Source organism: the organism of the source record quoted next, unplaced genomic scaffold (assembly GCF_019419815.1).
Source record: "Pyrus x bretschneideri cultivar Hongxiangsu unplaced genomic scaffold, Pyrus_bretschneideri_v1 Contig77, whole genome shotgun sequence".
Taxonomy (NCBI): Eukaryota; Viridiplantae; Streptophyta; class Magnoliopsida; order Rosales; family Rosaceae; genus Pyrus; species Pyrus x bretschneideri.
Genome location: NW_025999817.1, coordinates 74,347 through 92,816, shown reverse-complemented (window position 1 = coordinate 92,816; position 18,470 = coordinate 74,347). Strand labels below are relative to the sequence as shown.

The 18,470-nt window shown below is 36.8% G+C and overlaps 2 protein-coding genes and 2 pseudogenes across 3 annotated transcripts; 1 reads left to right on the top strand and 3 right to left on the bottom strand.

The window, feature by feature from the left end:
• Positions 1 to 286: 286 nt before the first annotated feature.
• LOC103939394 (leucine-rich repeat protein 2-like) lies at positions 287 to 2,664 on the bottom strand. Its single transcript, XM_009349479.3, has 7 exons — positions 2,504 to 2,664; positions 2,163 to 2,295; positions 1,967 to 2,038; positions 1,602 to 1,745; positions 1,433 to 1,504; positions 1,233 to 1,304; positions 287 to 490 (listed from the first exon to the last, which is right to left on the bottom strand). Exons 1-7 carry the CDS (start codon positions 2,580 to 2,582, stop codon positions 424 to 426), a joined length of 639 nt encoding a protein of 212 aa, XP_009347754.2. The 5' UTR covers positions 2,583 to 2,664; the 3' UTR covers positions 287 to 423.
• Positions 2,665 to 10,053: 7,389 nt separating this feature from the next.
• On the bottom strand, positions 10,054 to 10,615 carry LOC103939400 (annotated as a pseudogene).
• A 1,430-nt stretch (positions 10,616 to 12,045) lies between these two features.
• On the top strand, positions 12,046 to 14,138 carry LOC103939390 (mediator of RNA polymerase II transcription subunit 28-like). Of its 2 annotated transcripts, none has more exons than XM_009349473.2 (4): positions 12,046 to 12,182; positions 12,486 to 12,694; positions 13,642 to 13,754; positions 13,839 to 14,138. In XM_009349473.2, the coding sequence occupies exons 2-4, from the start codon at positions 12,517 to 12,519 to the stop codon at positions 13,971 to 13,973; spliced, it is 426 nt and encodes a 141-aa protein (XP_009347748.2). In that variant the 5' UTR covers positions 12,046 to 12,182; positions 12,486 to 12,516; the 3' UTR covers positions 13,974 to 14,138. The 2 variants fall into 2 exon arrangements, with proteins under 2 accessions (XP_009347748.2, XP_009347749.2); XM_009349474.3 differs by lacking the exon at positions 12,046 to 12,182 and adding an exon at positions 12,189 to 12,339.
• On the bottom strand, positions 14,132 to 18,358 carry LOC108865415 (annotated as a pseudogene).
• Positions 18,359 to 18,470: the final 112 nt, after the last annotated feature.

Below are 18,470 nucleotides of genomic sequence, written 5' to 3'. Positions count from 1 at the left end.
ATCCGAAATTAAAACTATTTTTTTTTTATTATTTTATAAAAAAATTATTTAATATTTTAAATGGACTGGGTGCCAGCGCATTTTGTAGTGGTAGGGATCGTTTGTGCCAGCGCATTTTTAGACTAGGTGCCAGCACATTTTTTTTGGGATGAAGATGCTTTGGCGTATTACTGTTCATTGGGTCTATTACTGTTCAATTAAGTGGATAAATGAGCTGGATGCTGGCGCAAAGTAGATAGGGGTGGAGTTGCTCTCAGAATCATTTTATTTTTGCTGGCTAGTGTGATTACTTTAATATCCATAACATTAAGGGTGTGCTGTTTTCAGATACATAACATAATTAGAGATACAATGCTCTGCTTCTTTATCATACAATCTTTACTATATCTTTAAAGCATGATCGACGAAATCAACCCTTCTTCTTCAGCACCCGAAGTCGTAGGATACCAGTCCTTTCAGCTCTGGGCCGTTAAGTCTGTTGTTTTCAAAACTGAAACAGAATATCACGACGCAAACACATTAGAACTTGCAATGCGGTAAACAATGATTTATAGAGCATGAGACTCGAGGACCTGTTTGTTAAAAGACTCGGGGACATGGAAAATCACTGTTACACACAATATAAATTCTCACAAGATTCGTAAATGAGTAATTGGTTTCTGAAAAGAACCATGGAACTACTTTTGTAAAATAATCTAGACTCTCGAGTAGAGTTTGAGTTAGTTTACGAGTATTCATTCAAATCATCATGCCTCCCACGCTCCAGAATCGCTCCAAGACATACCATTGATTAGCTATGTAAATACACAACTATGATAATTTTCGTGTGCCATTAAAATTGGCCAAACTCATTAAGACCGTGTCTGGGCAAACGTTTACCATCAGTCCTGTCTTATAATGTTGGACCTGAATGAGATGGCCATGGGTTTCGCGTATCTTTGGTTCTCTCGGAGAACATCTAAAATGCACAATACCTATTAGACACACAACACATTTCCAATGGCCACGTTCTCCGAAAGCTGAAACAAGTGTGTCCCCAGACGGCTAAACCTATCCTATATACCAACTAGGAAACTCAAAACTCATTTACAAACATTTTGTTGATCTTCCGTCAACGATTGATTTCTATAAATTAGTAAGAGACGTGGTAATAAGTCACTTTGTTTAGGTGACCCGACGCATACTGCATATGAGTGAGGGGAACAAAGGGAAGAGAGTGATAGAAGTGGTACCTTTCCATTGGGAAAGTCCCAAATGGGCCATCAACCGGAATTGTTCCACACAGATCATTGTTGGATACATCACTGCCACATTAAAATTTCAATACAAAACTGCTAATAAAACAGTAAACTACAAAACAGGGTATCTTAGATTGAACATTAAACTCAGATTCCAGATATTCGTTTCGAATTATCTGAAAATTAGGACTTACAAAACTTTGAGGTTAGAGAGGCCGACGAGTTCCCTCGGAATAGATCCTGTTAGTTTGTTGTTGTTTAGTCGCCTGCCTCATCAATTTAACCATATTCAATGCAAATTAGTTACTATCTGTGAATTGTCAATGTTGAAAAGTTCTGGAAACTCAATTTAAAAGTACTTACAGAAATGTGAGTGACTTCAAATTGGCGAAAGATTTTGGAATTTCCCCTTCAAATTTATTGCCATACAAATCCATGCTAACAAGGTTTTTCAAGCTCCCCAACTCCTCTGGGATTTTACCACTTATGTCATTTCTGTAAAGTTCCCTGAAATTCATTCAAAAAAAATTAACAATCACTTCTCTAATACTTTGATTAAGTCAAAATTGGATCATCTTTCTCCACAATCACTTAACTAGGTCTAATTAAGTCAAATTTTTACAATTAAAAGTTCAAACAGTAAAAACATGGAAACTTTTTATTTCCTGGATTTTCTGAGCAACCAAACACATCATAAGAGAAACTTGGTAGGAGAAAAGGAAGCATACAAGTACTGCAGGTGCTTCAGCTGCCCGATCTCTGGCCCCAAACTCCCAGAAATGTTGGAGTTACCCAAATCCCTGAAACCCAAAACAAGAAAGTTAATAGAGCCAATTTGAAAAAAAAAAAAAAAAAAACCCAATTCATGAAATCAAAATTTAAACAAACCCAGAAAAAAAAAGATTAAGGAAATAATAATCTTACAATCGGATCACATGGTTATTGGAATCACAGGTAACGTGGAACCAGGTGCAGGGATTGACCAGCGTTGGGTCCCAGCTCTGCAGAACGTTGTTGGTATCGACGAGTCGGCTTCTCAGAGCATGCAAAGCATTTCCTGAAAGAAAATTAAATCAGAAAAAAAAAAAGATTAGGGAAAGAAATTGGAAGCCGAAACTGATACAATATGGGTTTTGGGGGAATTTTCCCGGATTTTTTCCTCTCTGGTTTCTCAGCAGCCAAACGGAGATGGACCCAGTGGAGGAAAAGAGGGGAAATTTGAAACCCAGAAAAGATTCTGCGAGATGGGTCGGAGGAGGAAGTACCTTCGGAGTTTGTGGAGAGGGCAAGAGAGAGAAAGAAGAGGAAGGTGAGAGAGAAAGTTTGTAAGGAGAGAGGAGCCATTGGAGAGAAATGATAAGCAGAGGAAATGCCAAGAACTTTGAGAAGAGTAGAGAAAAATCAAAGAAACAAAAACAAAGAGAGAGAAGAGGAAGTGGAAGTAGGTTTGGTTCAAAGTTTAGTCAAGTCAAGTATGATTTGTGCCTTTGTGGTGTGCGCTTTGAATGTTATATTTTACTGACTTCAGACTGGGAACAGAGAGGCTCCGGTTGGACTTTCATGCAACCACTAATGCTATTTTGCTTGTAGTTTTTAACAAGTTTCAAAATAATTATTCATACACTGTAGGCAAATAATTACAATATATAATGACACGCCATTGGTTTGAATGGCGCAATAGCATTTCTAGTCTTGTGACTCGTGAGACTGTTTTGAATGTTGAAATAACCCACATCAATCGTATTTCGAGAAAAAAAAGAGTTTAAATATTGCAATCCTATTTCAACTAGTATTGATTGTGCAAGTAGTAATTATCAAGTTAGAAATGAAATCGGTATTGTTGACATTGTACCTTTAGCCTATTTCTCTGAAAATTCGACACAAAATATGCAAAAATTTTGAAATAGATGGGTCCATAACATAAATCCAGATTCATAGTTACTTAATCTTTAGTTAAGACTTTAGTTACACCTGTCCATACTAGACAAAGTGGGGACGTGAAGTGAAGGGCAATTGGAAACAAGTGCGAAACTCATGCACTGGTCATGGCTGACTTGCGGATTGGGGGAGTCTGACTTGCGGGGTTGAGTGGGGCCCACATGATGGGAATCTAGGAAATTGGGTGAGATGATGTTATTGTAGTTTAATTGTAACCGTAAGTGACAAAGAGAAGAAAAGAGAAATTAGAAGGAGAAGGAATCGTGGGTGGATACAGTGAGAAAGTTGGGTGATGGACCTATAATGTCCAGCCATGTTTGGCATGCCTGAGAGACGGACCCAATCATGTCTAAAGGATTCAAAGATTACAGATCCTGTACTTCTTGGTATTTTTCTTAGAAAATTTTTGTCAGATACTATTTATTTTTAATTTTAAAAAAAAATTAAAATAACTTCTAACCGTACGATGTACGATGAACATATATGATCCATGGATCTCTGAAATCTTCACAAAAAGAATCCGGATTCGATAAAAAAATGGAACCGAAACTCAAAAACTCAAACCAAAACCAAAACTACTGGTTTAGTTCCAATTTTGGTGGTTGAAAACTGAACCAAACTTAATTAGATATAATTAATATTTTTTTATTTATTTATGTTTGGGTATTCATTTTTCAAGCTCAATTCCAAATCAACCATTAACTTAATTTTTCTTCATTTTCTCTCCAATTTTTAAGTTTAATAAATTAAAATTAAAAAAAAGAAAGGGAAATCACCTTGAAAAACCCAACCAAAAGAATTCAATTTTCCCTTTACAAATTGCAAAAACCAAACAGAATAGTAATTTCGATTTGGTTTTTGTTTTGGCTAAAAATCAAACAGAAATGAACCGAACACACCCCTACTTATAAGTGCCCTATTTGAAGATGATGACCATATATATTGCACGCATATATTGTCATGGTAGCTGTTCGTACCATGTAAATCACAGTTTTGGAATATCCTAGCATGCATTGGTACACACTAGGATTCTTGGTCGTTGAATTCCTACTAGATTGTTGACCGCACATCCAACCATCCATTACTCTGGTGTATGCTAAAACCTAAGCATATGATAATTTTCACACAATTTGATACATATGAAAAAAATAATTTATACGAAAAAAATTAAAAACTTATGCAATTTCAACTTTGATTCGTAAGTAAGTAAGACTGGCTACTTCCAAAGAAAGATGCCAAGTTTATTCCTTTCAACAATGCTATATATTTTCTAAACGCATCACATAACCCAGTTTTTATGATATTTTCCATCTCACGTCGGTTTAATCACTGTGTAAAATATAATTTTCATGTCAAATTTCACATCAAATTGTATCAGTATGTGGTTGTCTCCATTACATGATCAATGGAATGGACACAACTGTGTTTATCATTACATTACATACGTCTTGAACGTCTTTAACTATCATAATTTAAAGGCATATTTGTTGATTTACCCCCTGAACTTGTATGGAGCTGCCAATTCCCCCCCCCCCAAACTTTAATTTTAGCCAATTATCCCTTGAACTATAATTTTAGCCGATTACCATCTTGAACTTTTATAAATAGCCAATTTCCCTTGGTGTTAAATTTTAAAAATTTTCATCCAAATTTTCATCCATCTTGATCATAGAAACAACACATGACAACCGTATGAGGGCAAAAATGGTGAAAATTTGGATGGATGAAAAACTGAATGAAATTTTTTTAAAATCTAACGTTAGGCGGGAATTGGCTATTTATATATGCTTAAGGGGACAATGGGCTAAAATTCAAGTTCAAGGGGAAAATTGGTTAATTAAAAATGTTGGAGAGAGTAATCGGTTAAAATTAAAGTTTAAAAAATCAAAGAAACAAAAGAGAGAGAAGATCAAGTGGAAGTGGTTTTGGTTCAAAGTTTAGTCAAGTCAAATATGATTTGTGCCTTTGTGGTGTGGGCTTTGAATATTATATTTTACTGACTTCAGACTGGGAACAGAGAGGCTCCGGTTGGACTTTCATGCAACCACTAATGCTATTTTGCTTGTAGTTTTTAACAAGTTTCAAAATAATTATTCATACACTGTAGGCAAATAATTACAACATATAATGATACGCCATTGGTTTGAACGACGCAATAGCATTTCTAGTCTTGTGACTCCTAAGTGTTTTGAATGTTGAAAGATTCCACATCAATCGTATCTCGAAAAAAAAAAAAAAAAAATTTAAATAGCGCAATCTCATTCCAATTAGTATTAATTGTGCAGGTGATAATTATCAAATTAAAAATAAGATCGGTATTGTTGGCATTGGATTTTTGACTCGTTTCTTTGATAATTTGCTACAAAATATGCAAAAATATTGAAATAGATGGGGTCCATAACATAAATCCAGATTCATAGTTACTTAATCTTTAGTTAAGACTTTAGTTACACCTGTCCATACTAAACAAAGTGGGGACGTGAAGTGAAGGGCAATTGGAAACAAGTGCGAAACTCATGCAATGGTCATGGCTGACTTGCGGACTGGGGGAGTCTGACTTGCAGGGTTGAGTGGGGCCCACATGATGGGAATCTAGGAAATTGGGTGAGATAATGTTATTGTGGTAAAAGAGGAAAGAAAAGAGAAATTAGAGGGAGAAGGAATCGTGGGTGGATATAGTGAGAAAGTTAGGGGATGGACCTATAATGTCTAGCCATGTTCGGCATGCCTGAGAGCAACTCCATCGTGGTCGATTGCTCGGGGGACAGGCCAGAGAAAAGGGCCTGAGGTCCTGTGGATTCGCTCCAGCGTGAAGGAGCCCGAGTAGAGGTGGAGGTCCGAGCTTCAGGCCTGTGAAGAATTGCCAGCCCGAGTGGATGTGACGCCAGGGCTAACGTCAGCCCGGCATCAGACCCTTTTTTTTATTTTTTTCTATCAGGCATGTGCACCCCACTCGCGCGTGGGGGTGCGTCGCCCGACATAATTTCAGAAAAAGCAACCAACTTTTTAGATTGAAATGTTACCGTTGGGAAGCCACATGGCTTCCCACGGTCTATTCGATCTCAACGGCTCTTTAACTTGGACCATTTGATCTCAACAGTAAAAAAAATAAAAAAAATCTTATTTAATATCAACCGTTCGATCTGAGATCAACGGTCGATATTAATATGCTTTATAAATAAATAAATAAAAGAAAAAATAGTTTTAAAATTAAGAAAAGTTACTGTTGTAACACCTGGCACAATCTGGAGTGTTGGAATTCAAATTTTTTTTATATCCAATGGTGGATATTAATTAGTAGAATAAAATTTTTTAAAAAATTGTAAAAAATCTGAATTTTTTTTTAAAAAAATTGTTTTTACTTTTCTATAAAACCTTCTCATTATCATCTACTTTACACCACAATTTCATATTTTCTCAACTACTTTCAATCTCATTCCTATCTTTCTCTCAAAGTTTCAATCCAATTTTTTTCAACAAAATGACTACTGATGCAGGTGGGGCAACGAGAACGATTAAAAATCTTATCCGAAATTACAAATAAAATTATTTTGTATTATTTAATAATTTTTTCGATAATGACATGTGGCGCAACAAGAACGATTAAAAATTTTATCCAAAATTACAATTAAAATTATTTTGTATTATTTTATAAATAAAAAATACTAATATTTTATTGCATATTGTCAGGGCTATTGATGCAACGGTGGAGATGCAAAAGGCGATTACTGTTCATTAGGGCAGTTACTGTTCACTGGGTGCATAGCATAGTGAATTGCCTGGGGGGAGGTTTCACACAGTGGAGTTGCATGCTGTACTTCTTGGTATCTCTAAAGGATTCAAAGATTACATGCTATACTTCTTGGTATCTCTTGGAAGTTTTTGTCATGTACTATTTGTATTTAATTTAAAAAAAAAAATTAAAATAATTTTTTATCGCACGATGTACGATGAACATATATGATTCACGGATCTCCGGAATCCTCACAAAGAGGATCTTGATTCGATAAAAAAATGGAACCGAAACTAAAAAACTCAAACCAAAACCAAAACTACTGGTTTAGTTCCGATTTTGGTGGTTGAAAACTAAACCAAACTGAATTAGATATAATTAATATTTTTTATTTATTTATGTTTGGTTATTCATTTTTCAAGCTCAATTCCAAAACAACTATTAACTTAATTTTTCTTCATTTTCGCTCCAATTTTTAAGTTTAATAAATTAAAATTAAAAATTAAAAAAAAATCACCCTGAAAAACCCAACCAAAATAATTCAAGTTTCCCTTTACAAAGTGCAAAAACCAAATAGAATCGTGATGTCAGTTTGGCTTTTTGTTTTGGCTAAAAATCAAACCGAAATGAACTGAACACACCCCTACTTATAAGTGCCCTATTTGAAGATGATGACCATATATATTGCACGCATATACTGTCATGGTAGTTGTGCGTACCATGTAAATCACAGTTTTGGAATATCCTAGCACGCATTGGTACACACTAGGATTCTTGGTTGTTGAATTCCTACTAGATTATTGACCGCACATCCAACCATCCATTACTTTGGTGTATGCTATAAACCTAAGCATATGATAATTTTCACACAATTTGATACCTATGAAAAAATAATTTATACGAAAAAAATTATAAACTTATGCAATTTCAACTTGTGATTTGTAGGTAAGTAAGACTGGCTACTTCCAAAGAAAGATGCCAAGTATATTCCTTTCAACAATGCTATATATTTTCTAAACGCATCACATAACCCAGTTTTTATGATATTTTCCATCTTACGTCTATTTAATCTCTGTGTAAAATATAACTTTCATGTCAAATTTCACATCAGATTGTATCAGTATGTGGTTGTCTCCATTACATGATCAATGGGATGGACACAACTATGTTTCTCATTACATTAAATACGTCTTGAGCGTCTTTAACTATCATAATTTAAAGGCATATTTGTTGATTTACCCCCTGAACTTGTATGAAGTTGCCAATTTCCCCCTTGAACTATAATTTTAGCCGATCACCCCCTTGAACTTTTATAAATAGCCAATTTCCCCTGGTGTTAGGTTTTAAAAATTTTCATCCAATTGTCCATCCATCTTGATCACGGAAACAACACATGACAATTGTATGAGGGCAAAAATGATGAAAAATTGGATGGATGAAAAACTGAATGAATTTTTTTTTAAAATCTAACGTTAGGGGGGAATTGGCTATTTATAAAAGTTCAAGGGGGTAATTGGCTAAAATTCAAGTTCAAGGGGGGAAATTGGCTAATTAAAAAAGTTCAAGGGGGTTATCGGCTAAAATTAAAGTCTAGGGGAAAATTGGCCGCTGCATACAAGTTTAGGGGGCAAATCAACAAATACCTCTAATTTAAAAGGGCATGTTGGTGTAGCGACTAGTATCAAGCGCCTTTTCATTCAAAAACCTTTTTTTTTGGTTCAAAAAATAGATAAGATGTTAGATTAGTCACCGATGGTGTTGATGCAAATTTTTGCCGTCTTCAGTCTCAACGAAAATGCACCTGCAAAACAATTAACACTTTTGATCAAGGACCTAAGCCTCACACACCCACGAGGTGGGGAGGGGGGTTAGGCTAATGAATCTCCGATGTCTAAGTCAGTTTCTTTGAGAGAGTAAAGTGTCTAAGGCTTTTTAGGAATGGCAAAAGCTTCTGAAATTTGGTAGAATATGAGGTATTTATAGGAGATAGGGCTGGCCATAGTGTTAGGGTACACATGGCGGCATCCTATTGACTAATGTTTATAGAGAAATATTCTCAAGATATTAAATAGGAAATAATATTTTGAGATAATAGAGTAATTATCCCTAATTGATTTAAATTGAGAGTACTTACTTGATTGGAGTCAATCTTCATTTGAGAATGTATTAAAGATAAGATTTTGGTAATTACTCCTTATCTTTAATGCTTTGATTTTTCATTGCTAAGGGCAGGTGAGGTGTGGGTAATCGTATTCAGCTGCTGAGACCTTCAGGGGTGTGAGCTGCGTGTGGGAGTATCTAGGAGCCTGCCCATTTAATGAGGGCAATCTTGTATTTCTTGAGCAAAAGTCCACGTGTCGCCTCTAGAACTTTTGGGATTATTTTTGGCTTCACAGATAGATTTCGAATCCACACCCAGATGTAAGAGCTCAATACCTTTTCATAACTATGGTAAAAGGCTACTTGAGTGAAGTTGGAAATTTATTCGGACAAGGATTGTTTGCCCTCCCACTTCCGGGGCTCTCTCGTGCCCTCTTGTTTTATGTGGTCACGGTTAAGCCATGTCAACATTTTATATTGTTTTTGTTAGAGATAATAAGAAAAAAATGAATAGTAATATAAAATATTGACGTGATTTAACCGTGACCACACACAAACAGAAAGGCATGAGAGGGCATCGGAAGTGGGAGGGCAAACAATCCTTGCCCAGTTTATTCTTTATTTGATTTGGTACTGTCCTTTGGTTTAAGTATATTTCCAACAAATTTGCCTGACCAGTAGTACAAGACTTGGCTTCAAAGGCTAGCTCTAATGCAATAAGTGCATTCAGTCACGATGACGTCCCACAAACTTTCCACAAGGATCACGGGAGCTAGCGTCAGTTACGAGTGAGCGCATCACAAACACACAGCCGTCAATACGCGTGACTGACGCCAAAATGGGTTCTTCAAAGAGTACAATTCATCAGTCAGAAATCAACTCCATTTTCTTAGTCATCAGTAACATTATTTTCTTTTGGCATATTGGGTGCTTGAATAAACAACTTCATTAACTAAGAAGTTCATCAACAGGGTAACAAAATACACACGATATGAAACACAATCTCCAACCGGTCCCAATCTGCAACTTCTTCAGCTTCTAGGATCACTTTTTCAGATGTGGAAAACAGGCGTAACATCAGCCTTAGGGTGCTTTGCTTTGGCATGTTCCCGGCACTTCACCTCTGATGTGGTACATATAAATGTCTACATGCACACCTTGCACTGCATTCGCCAAAATGTATCGTTGTTGCGTGATAACACCAACGACAAAATATATCAAGAGCAAACTAAGTCACAAACTTTGTAATTGAGTTTAAAAACTCATCTCAAACTACAAAGCATTGATATATCATTTAGGTTGCGTATCGCACATCCAGAAAAGTAAATTTGATTAAGCACACACATTAAATCTTAAATGATTAAATCTAATTCATCCCATGAAACTATTCATTACTCTTAACCAAATGGCGTAAAACTAAAACACAATTTCAATGAAATCCTTGTTCCAAACGAAATTTAAGCATCAAAACAATGTAGCTGAAATAATAAATAAAGCAGAAAAATCCATCTAAATTAAAACAATTCAAAGACAAGGATTGCAAAGAGACTACCTGGATGTTCATCGCTTTCTTGTTGGCCTCCAGCTGGCTTCCACAATGAAACATCAACAAAAAAGGAAAACCCAATTGATCAGAAAGTTCAAAATTTGAAATAATCACACTCAGATACAAGACTTTACATGGTAAGTCAAAGAAATGTAAGTGTGATATCAATGTTTTAAACTCATGAGTCCAATATATTAAACTCACGAATCTGATACAATAAATTAAACACACATTAGTCTGGCAATAGTATTATAGGTATCCAACTTAAGCTGCTTAATACTTATATATTAGTATCGCACTCTCTTTCATAATAGGCAAGTTGGTGGTGCAGGTTTGAAGGTACCTTTCCCCGTGGAGGTGGGGATGAGGATTCCCCGTTTAAAAGAACTGATTATGCATGCGGTTATGGAGAAAAAAAAAAATCACCAATGGAGCCGGGGGATGAAGGTCGCACCCCCGTCTCCGTCCCTCCCCATTACCACCCCTAGCGTTATTTAATGTGCTAACTTAAATTACAAAAATTCTACTATACACCGGATTAATCAATGTAATGGATGATTTGATGTTCGTTTGGTTAAAGATTTAATGAATAAAAATCTTAACGGTTAAATATTTTGGTGTATTATACCTTGGTGCATATTAAAATTCCCTCAAAATATAGTGAAGTGATGATGTTCGTCTGATTTCAATTCAGTACCTTGAATGCATGTCGAAATCAAGATCTGACAATTATGATCTCATCGTCACTTGGATTTCAAAGAAGTATGAGTTACGGAATGGGATTTTTGGCTATGATTGGTGTGCACACCTTCTCTCATTGACCTCCTTATATAGTGATCATTCTGAGAAAGGGTTTAACAAACTTGTCATGTTACAGTCGAATTATAGGGTCTAATACCAAACTCAACAGCCTCATGTAACCAATTGTTTTGAAGGGATTGGTTGATGTTTGACTGTTGGTGTGCTGGGCTTCTTGTTAGCATTGCGCTGTTTCCCCTTTTGGGCTGGTCTTGCTGAATCTGTAGTCCTAGACTGTAATTACGCTTTTGACCCAAAAGTAAAACAGGGTAGAAGAGAGGAAAATAGGAGTGAAACCAATAAATGAACAAAATTTAATGGGAAAATTATGGTAATGGTTCTGAATTTTAACTAAATTAAAGTAATGGTTTTTTAACTAAAAATTTATTTGCATAAGTTTTTTAATTTTTTAAAATGTTCAGTTATGATATTTTTCGTTAATTCAGTTATAACTTTTATCAAAATAAGTAATTTGTCACGCACGTAAGACTGAATTGAGGGATAAATATAAAAAACCAAATGAGAAAAATTATAGCTACGATCGCTCAACTTTAATTCAACTCCCTCAATTTTAACCAAATTGGAGTAAATGTCTCTCAACTTTAACCCAGTTGTAACATTAATTCTTCTAACATAACTCATTTTGATAAAATTTATTAACGAAAATGATTATAATTACAATTGAATTAAAATTAAGGATATTGCTCCAATTTTTTTCAAAATTGATAGAAGGAAGAAGACGTGAAAGGCTCAGTTTCTACACTGAACGAGAGACTGTTTCGTCGAATCGAGTTCTGATTGAAGCTTTCAGTCTCACACAAGTCGACAGGTAGAAATTTCGAATAATTTGTCTGAAATTGAAATTGAGAATTACGCATTTTGGGTTTTTTTTTTTCCTTCTAAATTTCTTCTATTATATAATTCAATTCACCATTGCTTAGTTGTATGATTAATTGATTCGAAAAAGGCGCACACTTTTACTCAAAGTACTTATTTTCCCACCAAATCATCTCTAATTGTTTTGCATTTGATTTTTATTTCCTGGGTTTTTTACTCAAAGTACTTATTTACATATCTAATTCAGGCTTAAATTTCGTTTCTTTTGCTGTTTTGGTTTGTGGGTATGATGCAGGTTTTGGGTATTTTTTGTTTTGTAATTTGACATGGCTGAGAGACAAGTGGTAGATCAACAGCACCAAAGTGATGCACAGATGCAATCTCAAATGGCTCCGAGGGGAGACATGGTTTCGTGTGTAATGGCGCTGGAGGCGGCTTTGCTTCCATGCTTGCCTGCCAGAGAGCTTCAAGCGATTGACCGCTCTCCCAACCCGTCTCATCAGAGTCAGTACCAATACCTAGCTCTACAAGTTTTCTGAGGATTTTTTTTATTTTTTTTTAAAGCTGTGTTGATGAAATGTTATCTTTATGGGTGCATTCATGTTCGTTTCGGCTAATTTTTGTTTGTTGATTTCTACATTGATCAACTTGGAGAAAATGAACCTTGTAAGATAGCTGTGTAACGATTTAGAATTGGAGTATCTTGTGTTGGCCCTGGGGGAGAATATCGTATGTATTAAACTGGTTGGCTCACTCGGTTTTGGAGTATCTTGCTTCAGCTTTGGCATGGGAGCGTTTGAGTTATACCGAAACATAGGAGTTGGGTGATTGGAAGAGAAGGGTGGATGGTTTATTCAAATAATTGTGATGCAGGATTTCCAATTGTTTGGTATTTGAAAACTCTCATTTTGTTTAACAACCATAGGTGAAATCACTCTCAGATAACTGAGTGTTAGCCTTCGCTCTTTAGTTCTAAATACCGATATAACTTGAAGATAACATAATATAACTCTGCCCGGAATAAAATTCACTCATGAGTACCATGAGAGCTTCAATTCTGTCTGTTGTGCATATCTTATGATGGAAGAATTAGGTTCAAGAATACTGTCTGTACATGAGATCCTTCTCTTCGATGAAACATTCTGTTCCTTTAATCTTGTATACCCACCTGAAAAAGTCATCTTTTTCATTGGCTACAAAGTTCCATGGATCTTTAATCTTACCTTTGTAACAGGGTTGACGTGACCTGATGCTTGAGATGCAAGTAGTCACATGCATAAGCAGAGTTTTTTTATTCAATCATTTTATCGATCCTTATGACTGTCACTCTCTCTAAATTAGTGAACGAAGGTGAAGCATCTTCTCTGATCCTGGCTTGCACACCGTGCACCAATGTTATTACCTTCTCTTTTGCATTTCGTCTAATGGCGTTTATTTTGCTACTGCTCCAGTTGATGTGGAGCGGCATGCCAGAGACTTTATGGAAGCTGCCAAAAAGCTTCAACTGTACTTTATCAGTCTGCAACGTGAGGATCAGCCAACGAAGGCTGAACAGCTAAGAAAGGTCATCTGAAGGCTGTGTTGTTTAGCTTGTCCTTGGACCACTAATCACTGTTTCCTTAATGTTGGTGCATTTTCATTTTTGCAGGAGATTGATGCAATGGAAGAGGAGTTGAGGATAAAGACCGAGATCATCAAGAAGCATGAAAGTTTGATCCAAGGGTGGAAAAAGGAGCTGAAAGACCAATTGGACAAGCATAACACTGAGCTTGAGAGGGTTTAGTTACTTGAGCAATACAATTATAGTAATCTACGGGATTCCGTTTGTTGGTTGATCAATTTGTAGCATCCGTAAAGATTCTCTGTGTTCTTTTTAAACATCCTGTGCAATTCAACTCTATCGTGTACAAACTAAGATCAGTAAAGATTAAAAATGTTGATTCTACAACCCATTTTGTTGCCAATGGTTCGTGCTTTGCTTCTTATAAAGTTCAAGGGCTTTCAATGAACAGAAAATGAAAATGCCAACAGAACAATCAGAATTAAACTCTATTTTTGCAGGAAGAAAGCATTGCATTGCAAACAATACAATAAGTACAAGAGTTGGAGAACTTACCTTATCAAGTTCTAGTTTCGAAACATGTGGCCTCATGGAGTTTCCTAAGCTTAAACCACCCCATTGTTCTTGCAGTTCTCGGGCCTTTGAATCTTTACGAGTCACAGAGAATTTAATTTGGTCTTCTGGTTGCTGAGCAGCAGCCGCCTTCTCTCTTGGTCTCATGGAGTTTCCTAAGCTTAAACCTCCCCATTGTTCTTGCAGTTCTCTCTCCTTGTTTCTTTGCGATTTACCGACTATCTAATTGGATCTTCTGGTTGCTGACCAGCACCATCCTTTTCTCTTTCGAGCCTTGATTTGTGTTTAACTAGAATTTGGTCCAAACCACATGCTTCGTCTGCACGTGAATGCAATTTTGCGTAACTTCTCTTCACTTCACTTGCTTGTTCCTCTGCACAGAACTTTATCTTCCCGTTCTCCAGTCTGGAAACATGTTTTACCACAACTTTGTCCAATCCCTCGCACTGTGAATCACTGTTTCCCCCCTTTTTCTTTTTGAGTGTACGATATTCATAATTGTTTCCCATTTCCGAGGCTTTCATTTTCTCCCCTTCCAACCTGTGCATTGGTTTGACAAAGATCTTGTCTAAGCCATCTTCAGTCTCTTTAGCTTCAGACGTCAAATTGTGAAGTGAGTTTGTTTCCACTGCACTAGATTTCACTTCTCCAACCTGCAATGAAGATCCAGTTCCATTTTGCTCCATCCTAGAATTCTCTTCAACATCCTTATTTAAATCGATATTTTGTTTCCCCACAGATCCTTCGTCAGAACAAGAACTAGCGTTTTCTTTTGGTTGTGCAACCGAAGCAGATGATTCAACTTTCTTCTTCAACTACGGGAACCTAACTCCTTCATGTGTGTCAGCTTGCCTTCTGTTCTTTGCTTCCCGGACTTCCTTCTCAAGTCTCGAGACAAGTTTCACTAAGAACTTATCAAGGCCGGGGGGTTCTGAGTCATTCTCTTTTTTGTGATTCAAAGCAGATGTTTCCACAAAGTTCATCTTGGTCTCCTCAACTTCCCTTTCAAGCTTTGAAGAATGTTTAATCAGCGTACTTTTCAAGTCAGGGATGGCCTCAGATGATACTTTGTGTCCCTGTGAATTCTTTTGAAGCATCTCAAAATCTCCTCTTGAATTTTTCTTTGCCTCTTCGATCTCTCTCTCAAACTTTGAACCATGCTTCAGAAGGATGCTTCCCAAGCCCGGAATGGTTTCTGAACTGGCCTTCTCATCAACAGTTCTGTCAGAATTTTCTGCAGCTCCTTCCGTTGACTTATTCCTTTTATCCTTGGCTTCTTGCACTTCTCATTCAAATTTAGTCGTGTGCTTAACCAAAAACTTGTCTAGACTTGGGAGTTCTGATGCAGGTTGCTTCTTTCGAATCTCAGACTTAACCACTGCTATTCTTTGTGGAAGGGTCTCAGCAGTAGAGCCTGAATCATGCAGCTTGCTTTCCGCTAAGGCAGCATTTAAACCACAAGTAGCAATTATAGTGGCAAGAGAAGAGAGTTCATCTTCTTGCAAACATTGAAGTCTCTCAAGCATCATGTCCACTATCTTTGCCATATTAAGTTTACCAAAAGACTGCCTTCTGTTTTTCCTCTGTCTCGCCTCTAAATCTGCCATTTTTTTCTGATTCAAATCATTGGAAATGGTATTATCTTTCTGAGACACTGCTTTTAAGTTCTGATCCAGATTCTGATTCACATTCTGAAGTAAACTCAGACGATTCATGATTATTTTCAACTGTATCGGTATCAGGGTTCTCGCTAATCTTCTTAAGCAGTTCTTTAAATTCATCTTTATCAAAAGATGGGCAGTTTCCGAGCCGTACTAGTGCAATCTTTACTGCTGCAGCTACTTCTTTATCAACCTGAAATGCAGCCTCAAAAGATGCTGTGACCGTGTGAGTAGTAGACCCTCCGCCATTAACAATGGATGTTTCTATTTTACAGGGCTTCTGAGGACAATTTGGCTTGTCATACATGATAACTCCCATGGCAGTTGCCTCTTCAAAAGCTTCAGCTTCAGCTTTATCTACTTCCAACAGCTGCGCTTCAGCTTCTTTGCTTTGGATCCTGAAATGAAAAACACAAAAAGTTGTAAGTACGAAATTACCTCTTAAAAGTTCAAATATTCATGTCTACAGTCCACCCAACTATCACCTTGCTGCCTTAAGTATTCGACACCAAGATGCTTCCACCAACGCTGCTTTTCGTGCAGCTTCTTTTGCTGCCATTTTCTCCCTTAGGACTTTTGAGTAATGTGGATTAGAATCGCTTAGAGTCTCGTCGAGAGTTAAATTCATCACATCTACTTCCTGTGAAAAGCCAATAATTAGTAATCTGATTAACATGGAAGTTAATCCAGATAAAATGCGAGTGTTTGTTCAAGAGAGAAGCAAAACCTGCAGCATTTTGATCTTCCTGTTGAGGTAGGAGTCCGCTTTTCTTCTCGGGAACCAGTTCAGCGGAGAGGTTCTACGATGAGAAGGCTTCTTGATTTGTGATGTGGATTTGTTAACAGAATTCAGGGTTGATAGGCTAGCCTCTTTCAAACTTCTAATCTGCAGTTTTGAAAAAAATGAAGAAAAGAGGGATGTAAAGCTAAACAACAGGACTTGGAACAAGATCGCCATTTGGTATCGGAAAAAAGACATAAGAACATCGAAATATACACACAAACACCAATTTGTAAGGCCTACATACTCAAATGTCAAGTTAAATAAACAAATAAACACGTTCAGCATCACAACAATGTAGAGGGATTTACCTGCACGGTAAATCATTTCATCTCTTCACTCTTCAGCCAAATAAATATTTACCTCTTTCTTTACAACATCCATTGTATGATTGTAATGATAAAGATATCTTACCAAGTGCAAGCCATATGAAATTAAGCAAATGATGGTTAGACCTTTGAGTCAAAATAAAAATAAAGCTAAAACTGGACGCCTCGTTTGGTGTCTAGGAATGGCTCGGATAGATTCCATAAATGTTGAATGAAAAAGGGATGCCAACTTGCATGTCTTGTCCGAGCGAAGGTAGAAGATGGATTATCCATGAAGAAATCATATCCCTCCCAATCCCCACACAAAGGTAGGATTAGGACAGAGAAGTTTTCTTCATGGCCAATCCAACCTTCACCTGAACAAAATTTGCAAGTGCACATCCGTTTCTTCACTAAAGATTAAATGAATTTAGTGAATTATCCTGGCTAAGCTAATCGTAGACACATAACCCGTAAATGAATAATTTATTTGTTTTCACTGAGGAAAAAAAACAAGTAAATAGTAGACACACACTCAGAGTCTCAGAAATTAACAAAAAATAACTGGCCGGGGATTAAATTTTGGATTCACTAAAATTCAAACAAACAGCAATTTCTAGGGCTTTTGGAAATTCAATTGGCTTCAATCCCAACAATGAAGATAAAAAACAAAGGGTTTAGGGCTCTAGATCAGTGAAAACCAGAAATTAAAGTACCAAATCAAAACCAAACAATAATATTGCTTGCAGGAGAGGTCCTAGGGTTTCAAATCCAAGCCAATCCAATTGCAAAAACAAACAGAGAATTCGATAAACCGAAACAAAGAATTGGTTCCAAGAAAATGGATCATATCCAAGAGTCTTGAATCTGAACGGAAAGTCGAAAGAATTACACCTTTCCGACCTTGGGGCTGGGGGGACTGGCTCGCCGCCGGCGTTTTCTTTGTTGTCTGTATCAAGCACGGCCTCGTTGGAGCCGTGCTTGTGCGACACGGTGATGCAGCCCAAGTCCAAGCAGCCGAGGTCCATGGCCAATAATCTCCGAGGAGACGAACGGGGATCAAGACTCGGACTCCAAACCGACGAGAATTTCGATAGGGAATTGTAGAATTTGAAAGAAGAATGCGATTAGAAATGGGGAAGATTTTGCTTCAGATGCAATTTTGCAGAGAGAGAGAGAGAGGAGAGGGGTTTATTGTTTTTCAAAGGGGGAAGTGGCCGTTACAGTCTAGGGGCCAACGGTCCTTTTAATATGAAGTTGCCTTATTTGTGCCGTTGAGTGGAGGATACGCGGGAAATCACTCTAATCTCAACATCTTATAGTTTTAAAAGAGTGCTACGTTGTATTTTTTAAATATAAAGGATCAAATTATAGTGTTTAAAAGTATAAACATCTA

What these genes read in the sequence shown, in the direction of transcription:
- LOC103939390 (XM_009349473.2), top strand. Translation starts at nt 12,517, where the DNA reads ATGGCTGAGAGACAAGTGGTAGATCAACAGCACCAAAGTGATGCACAG. An exon ending in TCCCAACCCGTCTCATCAGA is followed by an intron (nt 12,695 to 13,641) that starts GTCAGTACCAAT and finishes CTACTGCTCCAG; the next exon opens with TTGATGTGGAGCGGCATGCC. An exon ending in AGGCTGAACAGCTAAGAAAG is followed by an intron (nt 13,755 to 13,838) that starts GTCATCTGAAGG and finishes TCATTTTTGCAG; the next exon opens with GAGATTGATGCAATGGAAGA.
- LOC103939394 (XM_009349479.3), bottom strand. Translation starts at nt 2,582, where the DNA reads ATGGCTCCTCTCTCCTTACAAACTTTCTCTCTCACCTTCCTCTTCTTT. An exon ending in CCTCTCCACAAACTCCGAAG is followed by an intron (nt 2,296 to 2,503) that starts GTACTTCCTCCT and finishes ATTTTCTTTCAG; the next exon opens with GAAATGCTTTGCATGCTCTG. An exon ending in CTGAAGCACCTGCAGTACTT is followed by an intron (nt 1,746 to 1,966) that starts GTATGCTTCCTT and finishes AATGAATTTCAG; the next exon opens with GGAACTTTACAGAAATGACA.